General features: G+C 54.2%; 3 protein-coding genes and 1 pseudogene across 4 annotated transcripts; 2 read left to right on the top strand and 2 right to left on the bottom strand.

Annotated features, from left to right (window-relative positions):
- Positions 1-3,258: 3,258 nt before the first annotated feature.
- On the top strand, positions 3,259-3,834 carry TMEM262 (transmembrane protein 262). Its single transcript, XM_049780146.1, has 3 exons — positions 3,259-3,432; positions 3,558-3,657; positions 3,758-3,834. Exons 1-3 carry the CDS (start codon positions 3,259-3,261, stop codon positions 3,832-3,834), a joined length of 351 nt encoding a protein of 116 aa, XP_049636103.1.
- A 43-nt stretch (positions 3,835-3,877) lies between these two features.
- ZFPL1 (zinc finger protein like 1) lies at positions 3,878-9,571 on the bottom strand. Of its 2 annotated transcripts, none has more exons than XM_049780135.1 (8): positions 9,461-9,571; positions 9,085-9,194; positions 8,650-8,761; positions 5,223-5,416; positions 4,980-5,052; positions 4,763-4,909; positions 4,517-4,643; positions 3,878-4,260 (listed from the first exon to the last, which is right to left on the bottom strand). In XM_049780135.1, exons 2-8 carry the CDS (start codon positions 9,184-9,186, stop codon positions 4,074-4,076), a joined length of 942 nt encoding a protein of 313 aa, XP_049636092.1. In that variant the 5' UTR covers positions 9,187-9,194; positions 9,461-9,571; the 3' UTR covers positions 3,878-4,073. The 2 variants fall into 2 exon arrangements, with proteins under 2 accessions (XP_049636092.1, XP_049636091.1); XM_049780134.1 differs by having other exon boundaries at positions 9,445-9,565.
- CDCA5 (cell division cycle associated 5) lies at positions 9,517-14,035 on the top strand. Its single transcript, XM_049780872.1, has 6 exons — positions 9,517-9,732; positions 9,866-10,001; positions 10,119-10,342; positions 10,437-10,475; positions 13,078-13,530; positions 13,636-14,035. Exons 1-6 carry the CDS (start codon positions 9,517-9,519, stop codon positions 13,714-13,716), a joined length of 1,149 nt encoding a protein of 382 aa, XP_049636829.1. The 3' UTR covers positions 13,717-14,035.
- A 1,331-nt stretch (positions 14,036-15,366) lies between these two features.
- Positions 15,367-16,489, bottom strand: LOC126018777 (ATP-dependent 6-phosphofructokinase, muscle type-like; annotated as a pseudogene).
- Between the last annotated feature and the right edge of the window lie 1,116 nt (positions 16,490-17,605).

Raw genomic sequence — 17,605 nt, 5'->3', positions numbered from 1 at the left:
GGTCCCTGTGCCCCGGCGGAGCGGGTCGGGGAAGGGGAACTTCCGGTAGTCGGCCGGTCCTGCAAGGAAAGTGGCCCCCTGCGCTCCGGTCCTGCAGGACTGCTGTTCCCACCCCCGCTGCACCCTGCCACTTCGAGCCATAGGTTCCGGCGACGGTGCCCCTGCTTAAGCACCCAGGCTCTGGAGATGTATCTAGTCTTGATCCCCCATATGCGGTGGACGGAGGTGGAAGGCTTGTGTTGGGATCTGTCTCAAGGCTTTTTTTTTCTCCCCACAGAGGCTCAATGTCCCCCTTCTAGTACTCATGGGGTACCTGTTTGGCAGGGAGGGTCCTCTAGGATAAATGTACTCAGGATGCATCTCAAGAAGTGCAGCAAAACCACCTTCTAAATGACTTTGGGGAACCTTGGTTGGAATCGTCAACCCCAGGCTGCACCCCACTCACGGCTTCTGGTTTTAAAAGTCCATGTTCAGGTGCAGCTAGACCTATCCCGTGCAGGCTTGGAGAAATGGTAAGGCAGGTATTTGGCCTGGGTTCGATTCCCTGCACCCCATATGGTCCCCTGAACACTGAGTGCAGAGCCAGAGCACCTCTAGGTTTGGCCCCCAAACAAAAAATATTCCTAAAAAAAAAATCCTTTTTTTTTTTTTTTAATACTCCTATATCTGTTTCCATACAAACGAAGCCCACTTTTGTAGAGCAAGTTCAGTTTTCAGTATTTGCTACAGAAGTTGTTCTGTTTTGTTTTGGCAGCGCTCAGGGGTTATTCCTAGAGGTGCTTGGGGCATCATAAGAGACACCAGGGATAGAACCTGGGTCAGCTGTGGCTTGAGGCAAACACTCTATCCACTGTACTATCACACCCCAGATCAGAATCTTGATGAAAGGACTCAAGATTTAGATCTTGCACAAAGAAGTATATATATTTTAAAGGAAAAAAGAATGTTGGCGGAACTGGAAAGAGAGCTCAAGACTGGAGTTCATTCTTCGCATGCCTGGGTAGTTCCTGAACTTTGCCAGGTATTGCCTCCAAACAAATGACAATGGCAACAAATTTCAGAGGTCAGGGATGTGGTTCAAATGGCAAAACATGGTCCTTGCATGCCCGAGGGCCTCCGTTTGCTCTACTGAGGGATGATCCCAAGCACCATCACCCGGCAGAACTCAGGGGTTACTCCTGGCTCTATGCTCAGAAATCGCTCCTGGCAGGCTTGGGGGACCATATGGGATGCGAGGATTCGAACGACCATCCTTCTGCATGCAAGGCAAATGCCTTACCTCCATGCTATCTCTCCAGCCGGGGCACCCTTAATTTTAAGACAAGTTGAGTGTGCCCTTTGTTCCAGAGCCTTGCTCTAGCCAGCAGAGGTGACATTAGTTCCAGCCCACCAGCCACAAATGTCCCTTATGTGTGGGATGCTCCAGGCTGGCAGGATGTGTTCTGATTTAGCTGTACCTGACAGTGGTCAGAGGTCACACCTGGCAGTGCTTGGGGACCATGTAGAGTCAGGGATAGACTCTGGGCCTCCTCCATGCAAAGCATGTGCTCAGTTTATGGAGGTATTTTCTTTTCTTTTTCTTTCTTTTCTTTTTTCTTTTTGGTTTGGCCACACCCAGTTATGCTCAGGGGTTACTCCTGGCTATGTGCTCAGAAATCGCTGCTGGGACGCCGGGGGATCAAACCTCGGTCCATTCTAGGCTAGCACATGGAAGACAAACTAATGCCCTACCACCTGCACCACTGCTCTGGCCCCTATGGATCTATTTTCTGTCTGGTTTTGGGATTTCTCTTGGGGTGGGAAATGGTACACTTGGCTGATCCCAGCTCACTTCCTTTAGTGCTCTGGCAATTCATAGGATGGTGGGGAAGGAACCCCACAAAACATGTGCTTTCTCTCTGCCAGTTAGGACTTTAATAAAAGTCTTATCAAGTAAGCATATGTGTGCACCTCAAATAGATTTTGAAGTGATATCAATAAAAGGAACCCAGGAGCTGGAGAGATAGCACAGCAGTAGAGCATTTTGCCTTGCATGCAACCAATCTGAGAAAGACCCGGGTTCAATTCCTGGCGACCTATATGGACCCCCGAGCCTGCCAGGAGCAATTTCTGAGTGCAGAGCAAAGAGTAACCTCTGAGCACCACTGGGTGTGACCCAAAAAACCAAAAAGGAACCCAAATGGTTCCCCCACTAAAGGGGTGAAAAGGTGACCCCAGAAGGGGCATGGAGAGAGGTACTTTTGTTTTCCTTAGCATGCAAAAGTATTACAAGTTTTAGTCACACCCTATAGTGCTCAGGGCTTACTCATGGCAGTGCTCTGAGGCCCATGGAAGAACTTCTCTCAAAAAAAAGGAAGGGGGAAGAGGGCAGATCATACCGGCCCCTGGTGGCCTGGGGCATGAGATGCTTCTATTCTTATTTTGGGGAGAGGTGTTTGGTTTTGGGGCCACACCCTGTGACACTCAGGAGTTACTCTTGGCTCTGCACTCAGAATCGCTCCTGGCTCGGGGGACCATATGGGATGCTGGTAATCAAATCCAGATCCATCCTAGGTCGGCAACATGCGAGGCAACCACTCTATTACTGTGCTCTCTCAGGCCCCGACATGGGATGTTTCATTTGGTTTGGGGACCATAACCAGCTAAGGGGCTACACCCAGTTCTGGTGATGCTAGGCCACTCCTGGCAGTTCTTGGGGCCTCAAGGGTGCCAGGGATCCAACCTGCCCCCCCTCCAGCATGTGCCATGGACTCCTCCCTGGCTCAAAGCCTTCTATGGGCCCCAGGAAGCAGTGTGTACTTGACCAGACTCTGTTGGTGGGGCCTCTCCTGGCTGCTTTGCTGCTGTTGGTGGGTCTTTTGGGGAGCTCTTGAGCCCTCTTCCCTGCAAGGGGTACTTTACAGTGACCACCTGGTCGGGCAGGATGGGATCTGGTCTCAGGACTGATTCCTGATGACAAAGACAGTTGGAGCAGAAAGTACTCAGAGCCCGAATCCTGTGGAAAGGATAGCTCAAACAGGCTGTCCCCAGGCTGTCGGGACAGAAGGTGTGGGGCTGAGGACACAGCACCCCACATTTCCAGCTCCCCTTGGGCCAGTCCATGCCTCCCCGGATTCTGGAATCGGTGCCTCCAGTGTTCTCTGGCTTCTAGAACATGCCCCAGGCCAGTGGACCATAAGTGCTGCAGAAATGGCTCCCCCGACGGTGTTCCCCATGCCCATCCCAGGGGACCCAATGTCCTGGGGCCTGAACAAGAAGATGGCATGGCGGGAACGCATCATGGTCCTCTTCCTCCCCCAAGGCATGATGCTCACGCTGGCAGCGGCTGTGCTCCTGATCCTCCACCTGGGTATCTTCGCCAGTGACGTGCATAACTTCTATATCACCTATAACTATAACCTCATGACCTTCCGCTATACCACTGTCCTCATGGTAGGCCTGGGGAGCCTATGGCGAGAACAGGGACACTGGGGGAGACGCAGGAACAGGGCCTGCTGGGACCAGCACCCCACTCCATCACTGTGCTGGGAGGCTGCTCTCCCACTGGGGGCCCCCAGTTCTCTCAGGTCATGAGCATCTGCTGGGCTGCTATGGGGTCCTTCTACGCCGAGATGGCAGATGACAAAGCTCGTCGGTACTTTTCCCTGGTCATCCTGAGTGAGTGGGGTTGGGGGGAGGAGCACCTGGGGAACCCCTTCCCTCCCCCCTCCAGGAGGCCACAGGGCCGGCTGACGGGGTCGCTCTGCTCTGTTGCCAGTGCTCAACGGGATCATGTTCTTCAACCGCCTGTGGCTGGAGTTCTTAGCCATCCAGTACCGCGAGGAGTACCACTGAGGTGGGAATGGGGGCTGTGAGGGGCAAGAAGAGGCCGCTGGCAGCGATTAAATAAAGTCCTTTTTTTTTTTTATTCCCATGTGTTGGGGCTCAGTGGGAGTGGATGAGAGGCTGGGCCCGGGGCAGAACCAGGCTGGAGTAGAGGGAACCCTGGTCGGGGCAGTTAGTGTCACAGGCTAGGGCGACAGCACCCCAGGACATCCGGACTAGTCTTTAGCAGGCGCAGCCAGGTGTGGGGCTCAGGAGGGGCCCACGCGGATGTGGGGGTTCAGGAGTGGGTCCAGGTTGGGGTCGCTGTCGGCTGCCGCTCGGCCCAGGCGGGCCAGCAGGGCGAGCAGGGCCAGAAAGCCGAGCAGGCCCAGAAGAAGCAGCAGCCCCGCCCGCTGCAACAGTGTCAGCGGCCGCTTCCGGGGCCCAGCCCGACTCCTGGGGATGAGGGAGTCAGGTGAGCCCGGGCCTGGGCCCTGCTCGGGCCTCTGTCAGTCCATGGCCTCCCACCCCTCTCTTGCCCTGCACACCCACATCAGGTGGCATTGGAGCAGTAAAGGGTCTGACAGCCAACTCCCAGCTTATACCTGGAGTAAACAGGAAGCCAGCTCCGAAGGTCCCCAAGTTCCCTCACTGCACCTGCCACCTGGGACCCTCAGATCCCCCCAACCCTGAATTCTTGGGGCCCACGTACCGGAGCAGCTGGGCCAACCAGCCTAGGGCAGGCCGGCGGCGGTACTTGTCGTCATCACAGTCGGCCTGGCCGCCCAGCACCAACCGGTCGTTGTCCCTCGTGTCATACACTTTCCTCGGAGCTGGTGCTGTGGCAGAGTCCCCGGCACCCAGAGGTCAGGGAGTAGGGCGCAGGTGGGAGGGCAGGAACCTCCCAGAAATGGGGGGCAAGCATCCCACCGCTCTGCCTGGACACAGCCCAGCTCACCATGGGCCGCAGCCTCGGGGTTGCCCATGTGGATCACTGTGTGCTGCTCAGGCCGGCTGGAGGTCGTGGGGGGCCTCGGGGCTTGGTTGTAAAAGGCAGCGGCTGCTGAAACACCGGCCTCCTCCTCTTGGTCAGGGCTGCCGCTGGCTGTGGGTGCGAACACTGTGAGCGGAGGAGCAGGGAGCTTGAACCCCACTGCCCAGGAGATAACACTTACTGTTAAAGCTGGCCCAGTCTGAGAAGCCAGAAGTATTAAGGGCCTCGGGCTCCGGGATCCCCGACTCTTCAATCTAGAGAAAGGAAGCATGTGGGCAGTTGCTCAAGGCTCTCCCTATCCACCAGAGTGGGCCCCATGGCAGAGACGGCTCACATTCACGGACACACAGGCCGACAGACATTCATTCATAGTCGCAATTAGACAGAGGGACACTCACGATCGCAATTACAGAGGGACACTCACCAGAGGCAGGCCCAGTCCTGCCCGGGCCCAGTTCACCGTAGCCAATTTGTCTCTCAGTGCAGAGGCCACGGGGCCAGCGAGGTTGGTTGGTGGAAAGAGGGGGCCGTTGCAGTTGGGGCACTGGTAGCCGGCAGGAGCTGTGTTTTCAGGGAGTTGGGCAGCATGTGCGTTGAGGCAGGCCCAATGGAAGAGATCTTTGGAGACAGAAAGAGACGTGAGGAAGTTGCCACAGAGCCCTGCAACCAAAGCCCCAGGTCCAGATCACATGACGCTGGCATCCCAAATTCACCCTGGCTCCCCGGCCTCTGTGTCCTCCTCAACTGCTGACTAGTCAATGCAGCTGCCACTAGGTAGCCTGACCCACTAAGGGGTGCTGGGAGAGCTGCTGGAGTCCACTCTGGACCCATGTGCATTGCCAGCTCAGCGGATCCCAAAAAAGAGAGTCTGGGAGAAGGATCTTAGATGAGCCCACGGAGGCCTGAACCTGTCTAAGGTAGAAATGCGCTGTGCTGGGGCCAGAGAGATAGCATTAAAGCATTTGCCTTGCATGCAGAAGGCTGGTGATTCGAATCCCAGCATCCCATATGGTCCCCTGAGCCTGCCAGGAACAATTTCTGAGCAGAGAGCCAGGAGTAACCCCTGAGTGCTGCCGGGTGTGACCCAAAAACCAAAAAAAAAAAAGAAAAGAAATGTGCTGTGCTCATGGTCCATCACACCAGTCTCATCTACAGTATCAAAGCAGAGGGGCATGCAATGCTTCACCTTTGCATAATCAAGCACCCCACAACACAGCTGCATTCAAACATTCACATGTGTTTACCTTCACTCACCACATGCTTACAAATGCACGGGGGTTTCTGGAAGACACGGACATGGGCCAACTTGCCCTGAGGGCTGACACGCGTGCACACAGACACTCAAGAGAGTGAGCTGCCCCTCACACCTAGCTTTCAGGGCTGAGTGCAGCTTAATGTGTCGAAGCATTGAGTTGATTCTGGCACTGGCTGGCCCTGCTCATGACCAGAAGAGGTCCTTGGCATTGTGCTGAGGTGGTCTTCAAACATCACAAAGTATGGTCACCTCACACCCCCCAAATAAAGGTGAACTCATGCTAGGGTGTGGCTCAAGCCGTAGTGCAAAGCCCTGTGTGTTTAAAAGCATTGACTCGGGGCCAGGTGGTGGCGCTAGAGGTAAGGTGCCTGCCTTGCCTGTGCTAGCCTTGGATGGACCGCGGTTCGATCCCCCGGCGTCCCATATGGTCCCCCAAGCCAGAAGCGACTTCTGAGCGAATAGCCAGGAGTAACCCCTGAGCGTCACTGGGTGTGGCCCAAAAACCAAAAAAATAAAATTAAATTAAAAAAAATAAAAGCATTGACTCCTAGCCCTTCCTGTCCCCCAAGTCACCAGCACAACCAGGTGTGACCCCTCACAAGAGCAATTAGCAAAAAGTGAAGAGGGACTAGAGCAATAGTACAGCAGGCAGGGTGCTTGGCTTACAAACAGCCAACCCAGGTCTGAGCCCCAGAATCTCAAATGGTCCCCAAAGCCCGCCAGGAGTGATTCCCTGGTGCAGAGCCAGGAGTAACTCCTGACATCGCTGGGTGTGGTACAAAATCAAAAGTAAAATGAAAAGAAAAAAGAGGCTGGGGAGACAGCTCATAGGAGTGTGTGTGGGTGCCTTTCATGCATAAAGCCTGAGTATGATCCCCACCATCATGTGAACCCCCACACCACAACCAGCAGTTCCTGGTCGCCTGGAGCACCACCATGCCATGGGGGTCCTTGTTGAACGATGCTGTCCAGTGCAGACTGGGATTATCACTGGGATTAACACAGCTCAGAAACCTCCTAGCAGAACTGTAGAGCTAAGGTTCTAGCACCAGAGTCAGTCTAAGGCCACTCACGATTGCCAAGTTCTTGTGAAGAATCATGAGGACGTGGCTTCTCCTACAACCTGGAGGCTGAAGCCTGAGGTCACTCTGGAGCACAGAGCACACACCAATGTGATGCTCAGCAGTGCTGTAGGGTATCCTGAAGCACCTCACACATACATGGTACACATCTGTTTGTGTGTCCTACAGCTTGAGCCCCATCTCCAACCTGATGACTTGATTTTTTCTTTAAGATTTCAGGGTCTTGGGGCCGGGAAGGTGGCACTAGAGGTAAGGTGTCTGCCTTACAAGCGCTAGCCAAGGAACGGACCGACCGAGGTTCGATCCCCGGGCGTCCCATATGGTCCCCCCAAGCCAGGGGCGATTTCTGAGCACATAGCCAGGAGTAACCCCTGAGCGTCAAACGGGTGTGGCCCAAAAACCAAAAAAAAAAAAAAAGATTTCAGGGTCTTGGGGTCGTAGAGATAGCATGGATGTAAGGCATTTGCCTTTCATACAGAAGGACGGTGGTTCACATCCCGGCATCCCATATGGTCCCCTGTGCCTGCCAGGGGCGATTTCTGAGCATAGAGCCAGAAGTAACCCCTGATGCTGCCAGGTGTGACCCAAAAACCACAAAAAAAAAAAAAAAAAGATTTCAGGGCCTGGGGACAGAGAGATAGCATGGAGGTAAAGCATTTGCCTTGCATGCAGAAGGATGGTGGTTCGAAACCTGGTATCTCATATGGTCCCCCAAGCCTGCCAGGAGCAATTTCTGAGCCTAGAGCCAGAAGTAACCCTGAGCGCTACCAGGTGTGAGCCAAAAAAAAAAAAGATTTCAGGGTCATATCTTACAGTTCTCAGGGCTACCCTCAGCTCTGAGGACTGGTAACTCCTCAGCAGTGCTCAGAGGGGACCATGTGCTGCTGGAAATGGGTCCCAGGCCTCCCACATGTTCAGCAGGCGATCCATCCTGTCTATCTCTCTCTGGCCCTCTGCTGACCTCACCAAATTAAATTTCTGGGGGAAATTCATTCCTTTGTTTTTTTGTCTTGTCTTGTTTGGTTTGGTTTGATTTGGTTTTGGAGCCACACCTAGTGGTGCTCAGAGGTTATTCCTGGCTCTGTGCTCAGAGATTGCTCCTAGCAGGCTCAGGGAACCATATAGGATGCTGGGATTCAAACCACCATTCATCTTGGATCGGCTGTGTGCAAGGCAAACGCCCTACCGCTGTGCTATCTCTCTGGCTCTGGAAATTCACTCTTCTGTTCAGTCAGGGAATCAGGAGCAGGTCCTTAAAGCCCCCAACCTCTAACTTCGTAACAGACACCACCTCACCCACTGTCAGACTGTCCAGCAATGCTCAAGCCCAGCAGGAAATGAGCGAAAGGACACACTGAGGCCTAAAAAAAGGAAAAAATGGCTGACATGACCATTAGGAACAGGTAAACCCCACTCTCCTAGACTTGGGTGGGGGCGGGTGTCTTACTGAGAGCCCTGAGTAGGATGGGATCATCTAGCTGGGTCTCCTTCTCCCCCAGGTGCCTGGGCCTCACCATAACAGATGAGGCGAGTGGTCTCCCGGCTGGTCAGGGGTGCGTTACACAGGCGGCAATTTGGGTTGTAGTCACTGTCTTGAAGCCACTGCAGGTAGGACTGGACGATGCACTGGAGTTGGGGGGAAGAGAGAGGTCACAACTCGATCAGGCACCATGAAACCCATCTCCCTAAGACCCGCCTATCTCTTATTTCTCATCACAGAGATGCAACCTTTGGATTATCCAACCCATCAGCAGTTATGAAAGTAAATGCTGTTATGTCGAGTTGTCTTAAAAGGCAGGGGGATGGAAAAGTGAGCACACACACCAAGTCCTTGCCCTCACGGAGCGCCTGCTCATTCTAGCGGAAGGCTCTTCGTGAACTGGGAGAAAGCTAATCCAGGGCACCCCGCCCTATGCCCCTGTGTTCCCTGGAATCCTTAGAGGCCCCACCTTGGCGTGATTGGCTACCAGGCAGTGCTCGCAGACATTGACCCGGTGTTCGAAGCAGAACAGGTTGGTCACTTTCCTCTTGGGGCACTTGCAAAGCCCCATGGTCGACCCTGGGGAAAGAAGAGGGGCGCCTCAATTATAGGGGGGCCAGACACGGGCAAGTCCCACCAGCCCAGCTCGTTTCCCCTCTTCCCTCTCACAGACACCCCTCAACTCAGACTCGCCTCAAGCCCGGTGGGTGCGCCGCCCCGCTTCGTTCGAGGACACCCCAGAAACATCCCCACCCCTCTTTACTCCGCCTCCAGGATCCAGGCCCGCCCCCAGCCCCTGGAGCCCCACCTCCCCCGAGGCCCGACCCACCTCCTCCAAGGTTCACCCCACTCTCCGGGTTACAGATCGGCGCAGAACCTGTCCCTCCGGGGAGCGGCGCCGATGGACAGACGGCGGGAGCTCGGCGCTCAGCCCGGGGTCCCCAACTCGGCTCCTGCCCGCTGCCGGCAACAGCTCCGATTAGCCCTACGGCAAGAGCTGCCACGTCTCTTCCGGGTGCGGCGCAGGCTGATGACGACACGCACGCTGATGACGGCCCCGCCCACAGAGCGCGAGCCGGAGAGGGCGGGGCTGCGCGACGCAATCCGAGCGCGACAGGTCGCGTTTTCTTGACGTCTCCGCCACTTCCGGCCGCGCGGGACCGGGCGGGGCGGCGTGACGTCACCACGGCGCGACGGTCGCGTTAATCCGCCGTCTTTGTCCGACGTCACTTCCGCTTCCGGTCGCACAGGGCGGGCGATTCGAACGTTGTTGCGGGAAGAAGCCGTTTCCTGGACGGCGCGAAGCCGAGCTGCAAGCGGCGGCGGCGGCGGCGGCGGCGGAGGAGGTCGCGACCGCAGCGGATAATGAGCGCGAGGCCAGCGCGGGCCTCCTCGGGGGCCGGGCGGCGCTCGGGTGAGCATAGCGCGCGCGGGAAGGGAGCGCGGGTCGAGCCGGTTGGCGCGCGCGGGCCTGGTCCCAGGGGTCACTTTCTTGCGTCCCAGGGCCCACGACGAGCCCCGCCAGGCCGCTGCGCCGGTCGCTGCGCTTATCGGGAGCCGAGCTCCGCAGCCTCCAGCCCGGGGACGGCCCGCAGGAGAGCCCGGGCGCCCTCGACGCCGGGCCCCACGCCCAGAAGAGGCTCGCAGCGCCCCCACCCCAGGCGCCCCCGGCACCCCCGGGCCACAAGGAGATCGTGCTCAGGAAGATCGTGCCCCGAGCCGCCCAGGTGAGGACCCGGAGGCGTGGGGCCCGCCAGGCAGGCAGGCAGGCAGGCGGCGGGCTGGGGCCTCTCTCTCATCGCGTTCCTCTTGTCTCCGCAGACCCCGAAGGGCCGCACACCTTCCTCCAAGAGCCCCAAGGTGAGTTGGGGGCTCCCCCCTCGTCTTCGGCCCGTGCTGGGGTCCCGGGGTGGGTGGGGGGAGCCTCCTGCCCGTGTGTCCGCCCTCCTACCGGTGTTGCCGAGTGTCGTGGCCACTCCCAGGTTCTCGAGTCAAGGCTCCAGGCTTGGAAGCAGGAGAGACTTTGAGGCAGAGAAGGGCAGGGCAGGGAAGCTGGGCATGGGGTTCCCTTAAGTCAGCTGCTGGGAACGGTGATAAGACTTTTTTATATATTATATCTATAATTATGTCTATTCCATAATATGTTTACATGTTTTGTAGTTGATGTAATCTTAACGAAAGGATGGGTGAGCCTTGCATCGATTTGGTTTTGGTTATCGCTTGTTTGCTCGAAGGAAGGTGGTTTGGGGGCCACACCCGGCTCTGCTCAAGGCTGCTCTGGGATCACTCCTAACAGGGTTCAGGGATTATATGTGACACTGGGGATAAAATCCAGGCAAGCACCCTCCCCTCCCTACTCTCTCTTTGGCTCTACTTAAGTCTTTTTTTTGGTTTTTGGTTTTTGGGTCACACCCGGCACGCCCAGAGGGGCCACTCCTGGCAGGCTTGGGGAACCACATGGAATGCCAGGATTTGAACCACTGTTCTTCTGTATTGATGTGAGCCATCCTCACTGGTGTAAGGTGGTACCTCATTGTTGTCTTTATTTGGATTTCCCTAATGATGAGTGAAGGAGAGCATGTTCTCATGTATTTGTTGGCCATCTTTCGGTCTTCCTCAGAGAAGCGTCTATTAATTCCATCTTCCCATTTTTTTATGGCTTTATTTGGTTTTGGGGGGCTCAGCTTTCTGAGTGTTTTGTATATTCTGGATATCAGCCCTTTATCTGATATGATGGGTGAAAAGATTTTTTCCCAGTTAACTGCCTTTTTGTGTTAAGTAGGGTTTCTTTTGCCATGCAGAAGCTTTTGGTTTGATGTAGTCCCATTTGTTTATGTTTGACGATAAAGTTCTTGCCATTGCTGCTCCATCCTCGAAGACCTTTTTGATATATAGGTCTTCAAGTGTTCTGCCTATTTTATTCTCTATAAGCTTTATAGATTCGGGTCTAATTTCGAGGTCTTTGATCCATTTTGAGTTGATTTTTGTATAAGGAGTGAGATATGGGTCAATTTTGAATTTCTTGCATGTGGTTTTCCAGTTGTACCAACACCATTTGTTGAAAAGACTTTCTTTGTCCTATTTCAAGTTCTTGGCTCTTTTGTCAAATATCAGTTGACTGTTCTTCTGTATCGAAAGGCAAACGCCCTACCTCCATGCTATCTCTCCGGCCCTGGAAGTGCTACTTCTGACTCAGTGTTTGGGTGCTGCACCCAAAAGAACTGGGAACCATGTAGTGCCAGGGATTAGACCCAACTACCCTGCATACAGAACCTGTGTTCAGCACATCGAATGATCTCTCTAACCCTAGTGTTCATTTGGTTTTGGGAAATAAGTTTGGGATGTTTTTGTAGTTGACAAAATACTCAACTGAATTATTTTTTGTTTCTTTTTTGTTTTGGGGCCACACCTGGTGGCGCTCAGGGATTACTCCTGGGTCTGTGCTCAGAAATTGCCCCTGGCCAGGGACCTATATGGGATGCCAGGAATTGAACCTAGATTGACTGAGTGCAACGCAAATGTCCTACTACTATGCTGTCGCTTTGGCCCTCAACTGAGTTGTTGTTTTGCCAGACCGAGCTCTGTTTGGGTTGCATCTGGGTCAGTGCTTGGGGGCTCTATGGGATACAAGGGCTCAAGCCCAGCTCTGCCTCGTGCAAGGCAAATGCTCTACATACTGGCCCCTCAACTGAGTTTTGATTGACAAACTGACAAGCCACTATGCGCAGTATTCTGAGGTCTGCAGTAAGGAAAGTGTTAGATGCAAAGATACCAAATACAAACTAGGTGACTCAGGGAAAAAATAAATATTGAGGTTGAGTCTTTAAAAGTGCATGCATGGACTGTTTTAGACCAAGGAAGCTGCATTGGCAAAGACCCAGAATCCAGAAGAAAAGCTGTGTTTTTGGGTGTGTTGGGAGTGAGCAGAGTTGAACCTCACAGGACTGAGGTGAAAGCCACATTCAGGGGCCGGAGAGATAGCATGGAGGTAAGGCGTTTGCCTCTCATGCAAAAGGTCATCGGTTCGAATCCTGGCGTCCCATATGGTCCCCCGTGCTCGCCAGGAGCGACTTCTGAGCATGGAGCCAGGAGTAACTACTGAGCACTGCCGGGTGAGACCCAAAAACCAAAAAAAAAAAAAAAAAAAGAAAGCCACATTCAAGCATGGGTTTGAGACTTGTCTCAAGCCTGGGTCTTTTAGGAAGGTCTTGGGGTTATGGGGAAATTGGAACTCCAAGGCCAGGTATTATTTCTTTTAGGTCTGGGGGCATTTGTGCCATACCAGATGGTACTCAGAATATGCCTAGCTCTGATCTGGGGGATGAGGGAGAGTCACTCCTGGCCGTACTTGGGGGTTCTCATGCAGTGCTGAGAGTCATCCCAGTATCAGCACTCCTGATTAGTACCATCATTATGCGTCATTATGGGGTGACTGGGACACTCTGCACTCTTGTTCCCCCAGATCACCTTTTTCTTGGAGAAGGAGAACCAGTCCCCCATCCCTGAGCCCACCTGGGAGAGCCTCTTCAAGCCTTGCAGCGGGCCCAGCACCCCGGATTCCCTGCCCGCTCCACTCCCCCCAGGCCCCAACTCTACCTCCAAAGTGGACTTAGACCTCAGAGACTTGGAGATGTCCAAGAAAGTGAGGCGCTCCTACAGCCGCCCGGGGACCCCCAGCACCGCCAACTTGGCCACCACTTCCACCCCTGCCGCTGGCCGCCCCTCCTGCTTCGGCTTTGAGGGGCTGCTGAGCACCGAAGAGCTAACCAGGGTATCACCTGTGGTGTGCCCCAAGACCACCGAGCCGTCTGAGGTGTCCGCAGTGCCCTGGCTCCCTGACACCGCACTCCCCGGCATCTCGCCCCCCATGGCAGCACGAGAGAAACGGAAGAAGAAGAAGGTCCTGGGGGTCCTGGTGAGTGGGAGCTGGTGGGCTGGTCTTGGCAATAAGTCTTGGGTCTCCGGGGTTCCTCTCCCGGCCCTGCTCTGCTCCCCTCACCTGCCGCTTTCTCTTCCCCAGAAATCAGAGCTGGATGAATGGGCTGCGGCCATGAATGCAGAGTTTGCCGCTGCTGAGCAATTTGATCTTCTGATAGAATGAGATGCTCTGGGGGTGCATCTGGCCTGAATCCCCCCACCCCTATACATAGTTCCTCACCCTCATCCTGTGGAGAACACCTGGGGTCCCCTCCCTGGCCTAGTTTCCAGTATGTGCTATGACTGTGACTGAAACCTGCTGCTCAGCTGTGAGAAGGGGCTGCATTTGCACCTCGAGAGCCTGGTACTCCCAATGCCTCCCATGCAAGGGGGCTGTTCCCCAGCACGGCTTCCTCTGGTCCCTCCTGTTGGCAGATCTGAGCCTGGAGACCTTTTGGCAGATGCACAGGAGAACTGAGAATCCGGCTGGGGCAGCTCGGCCTTTTGGAAGGAAGGAGAGGCCTGGGCTGGTCACAGGGTGTTTCCTGCTTAGAAGATGCTTATAGTTCGTTCTGTTGGGTGTTTACTTTGGGGGTGCTCACGGTTATTGCAGACCATTTGCCAGGGAACTAAATAGTTTTGGGGATACAGGGGTGATTGAGTTTGTTGAGCTCTGCACTCTGGCCCTGGGGAATGTTTGGTTTTTTTTTTGGGGGGGGGGTGTCTTCAACCACCACCACCCTGCCTCAGGCTCCCTGTTTCCAATGGAGGGACCTGCCCCATGTCTCTTCCCAGCTCAGCTTGGTGGCTGGCTGGGCACGGGCCTTACCTCTTGGGCCTCTGTGCTTAGTTATTTGCTCACATGACAGTGGTTTGGCCTTGAGCTCCTGGCACCTTCTTTCTCTAGTGGAGAATGTGGCCCGAGGTCGGCACTAGAAGCTGAAATGGCTGATTCCTAGAGACCCCCCATTTCTCAGTGCCAGTGAGGATTCCTTATCCAGCTGCCCCAGCCCGGGCTGTTGGTGGGCTGTGACCTGCTAGTTCACAGTTGCAGAGGCTGAGCGGTGGATGTGCTGCTTTGCTCAGGTACTCCCAAAGTTTGGGAGCTTCCCCAGGGGGTCGAGTCAGTGTCAATGCCCGAACCTTGGCCCTAAAAGGCTGCAATGCGGAAATTTGAGGAAATCTGGGTGTTTGTTGTTTTTGGTTTGGTTTGGTTTTTTTCCCCCCACAAAAGAAAATATCCCCACTTTTTATAGCGTGTGAAGTATAGAAGAAATTGAGAAGAACTCTGTCAGAAATTGAGATCATGGGGCCGGAGAGATAGCATGGAGGTAGGGCATTTGCCTTTCATGCAGAAGGATGTGGTTCAAATCCCGGCATCCCATATGGTCCCCCGAGCCTGCCAGGAGTGATTTCTGAGTGTAGAGCCAGGAGTAACCCCTGAGTGCTGCCAGGTGTGACCCAAAAACAAAAACGAAAAAAAAGAAATCGAGATCATGGAATGATAGGAAGGCAATTCTGGCTAATGGGTTTAATGATCAAGAGGTCAAATACAATTTTTTATGTTTAAGGGAATTAGCCATAGAGGATGCAAGTGGGACTAGTATGGAGTGAATTGTCAAGACAAGCCAGTATACTATTCTAGAACTCTGTACTGAGCTCAGGGATGCTGCGCTGATAATGTTCCATGTTCTCCTTGGGCAGGGTCCGTTAGTCCCAAGTTTAGAGCCACCTTGGCCAGGCCCTATAAGCCATTCACAACCAGCATTCCGTTGCCCTGGATGAGACGGACTCCACGGGTTGAATGGACAGCAGCATTTATTCATTCCAGCAGCTAGGGCCCCATATTCATCACAGCCACTATGTGAAGAACCCTGGATACTGGTGATCTGACAGGAGCCTGAAGCTTGTAGATCTCCCAGTTGTTCACGAAGCTCTGGCCTCTCAGTTTCATGGCTTCCTCAAATTTCTTCTCATCCGTGGCCTTAGTATTTTACATCTTTAGTCGCTTGGACACTCCATTAGAGGCAGACATACAGCCTGGTTACCAGAGAGGCCCACCACACAGGCTGGGGTGTCTGGGATCCCCTCCAAAAGATCCATCACTGTTTTCACACCTATCCTGCTACCAAGATTGGGCCCAAAGCTGACGGCGTCCCACCCCGCTGAACATGTCCCAGGACAGTGACCCGTGTGTCATCCCAGCCACTTGACTACCAGGTTCTTGCTGTCTTCCAAGGTGATTGGTGTCCCATTTTTTACCATTGGCCCCACAGCTGCAGTGATGATATTGAGACGAGTACCACGGGCCCTCGTCTCACTAAGTCAACAACCAAGATGTTCCTCCCAGTTATCTGCTGGACATTCAGGAATAAAAATCCAGTGTATTCCACAGGAAAGAGTGACAAGAGCCAGGTATCCACAGTGCCAGCCCATAACTTCTAACACAAATGTCCTCTGGTGGCTTTGAGCAAGAGTTGTAATATCTCCAGTTTCTATGATCCTGTGCAGGGCCGAATCTGTGCCCCAAAAGTCATTGTCATTGAGCCAACCAGGCCCACGATGTTCAGGTATTTGGACTTGGCCTCAGCTGTGATCTCACCTGATTTCCAAAGGTCACCAGTAAGTCACCTCATTCAGGATGAAAGATGTCAGTTCCAGTGAGGCTGCCAATAACAGGTTGTGCTCCCATGCTTCACCAAATTGTGGGCAGTGCAGAATCTTGCCTCTGGTGCCCAAAAGTTCTTGCACTGGACACTTCGATTACTGTGCCTCTCAGCTGAAGCATCCTGGGAACAGTTCCAGGTTGCTTCCCTGATGTTATCTCCATCATCTACCAGTCCTTGGTAAATAACCCTCATGGACGAAGAAGACCCGGGCTCCAAAGATGCCAACTTAAACCACTGCCCTGACAGCAGCATTCATATCAGAGGCTAACAGCGATGCCTGTGCCAATCCCCAGAGTTTTGGTGGCCTGATGCTCTTCATGGGTCATAATACTGTCTTCACTCTCCTTGGTGGTGGCTTCCTCATAGACTGTCTTTGGGGACTGTTGTTTTTTTTAATAAAGCACCTACACACTGGTCAAAAGCCTGAGTGGTTGGTTCCCCAAATTCAGAATCTGCTCCCACATGCATGGGCTTGCCTACTGGGCCCAGAGGCAGCTCCTGGGGGCTGTCCTCCCTCTTGAGTGCTCACCCTGCTGCCACCCATTTCCTGGGCTTCTGGAACGATCTGGACCTGGAAAGAGTTGGGGGAAAACGAGGTGCTTTCCTGGTACACACCAGAAAACCAAATTTACACATTTCTGTGAGAAACTGCCTTTGCTGGGTGGACCTCACCTCTGACACCCCCTCTTCAGGTCCAGGCACAATGGATGGTGAGGTTCACCCAGCCTAACATGAAGTGGTGGGGCAGCTCACTACAGCCCCCCCCCCCCCCGATACTGGAGAGGAATCAGTTCATGCTTCCTTAGAGATGATTTCCCTCAGCCAGCCTTGCCTCTGCTGATGAGGCTTTGGCGCCAAGCCTGAGGAGACTTGCAGTTTCTGGGCCTGGAGCAGCCTCCCTCCCCTTGGGTGCTGCGTGGCCCGATTGCTGAGCTGTCACATTTATTTCATTGTCAAATCGCTGCGTTGTCCCTCCTGAGGCCTGTTTTCTTTCCAGGTTTTGTAGCAGCTCCTGCAGAGGGCGTTGTCGCTCCACCAGGGGCTGGTCCCAAACGCCCATCTCTTCCCCTTTGCCTGGGAGCTGCAGAGCCAGGCTCCTGCCGTGCCTGGGTTGAGCTTTCTTCCCCCGAGTGGGAATAACGCCCCTGTCTGTGCTTGGTCAGTGGGACTTGGCACCAGGGACAAGATCTGCGCAGAGGCCAAATGCCACAGTCATGACCGAGAACTTCCTGCCTGTCCAATTCCTCCAATACAGAGGGCACTGGGCTGCCTCCTTCATGCTCTACCCCAGGAAGCTCTGCCCTCTGCTAAATTCCCCACTAGGCACCTACGGGCGGGCATGCGGCAGTCACCTGGCTTCCAGGATGCTTGGTTACATATGAACGTTGGGTAAATAGGCCCTTA

This window comes from Suncus etruscus, chromosome 9, assembly GCF_024139225.1.
Source record: "Suncus etruscus isolate mSunEtr1 chromosome 9, mSunEtr1.pri.cur, whole genome shotgun sequence".
NCBI classification, from domain to species: Eukaryota; Metazoa; Chordata; class Mammalia; order Eulipotyphla; family Soricidae; genus Suncus; species Suncus etruscus.
This window is presented reverse-complemented; position numbering and strand designations above follow the sequence as displayed.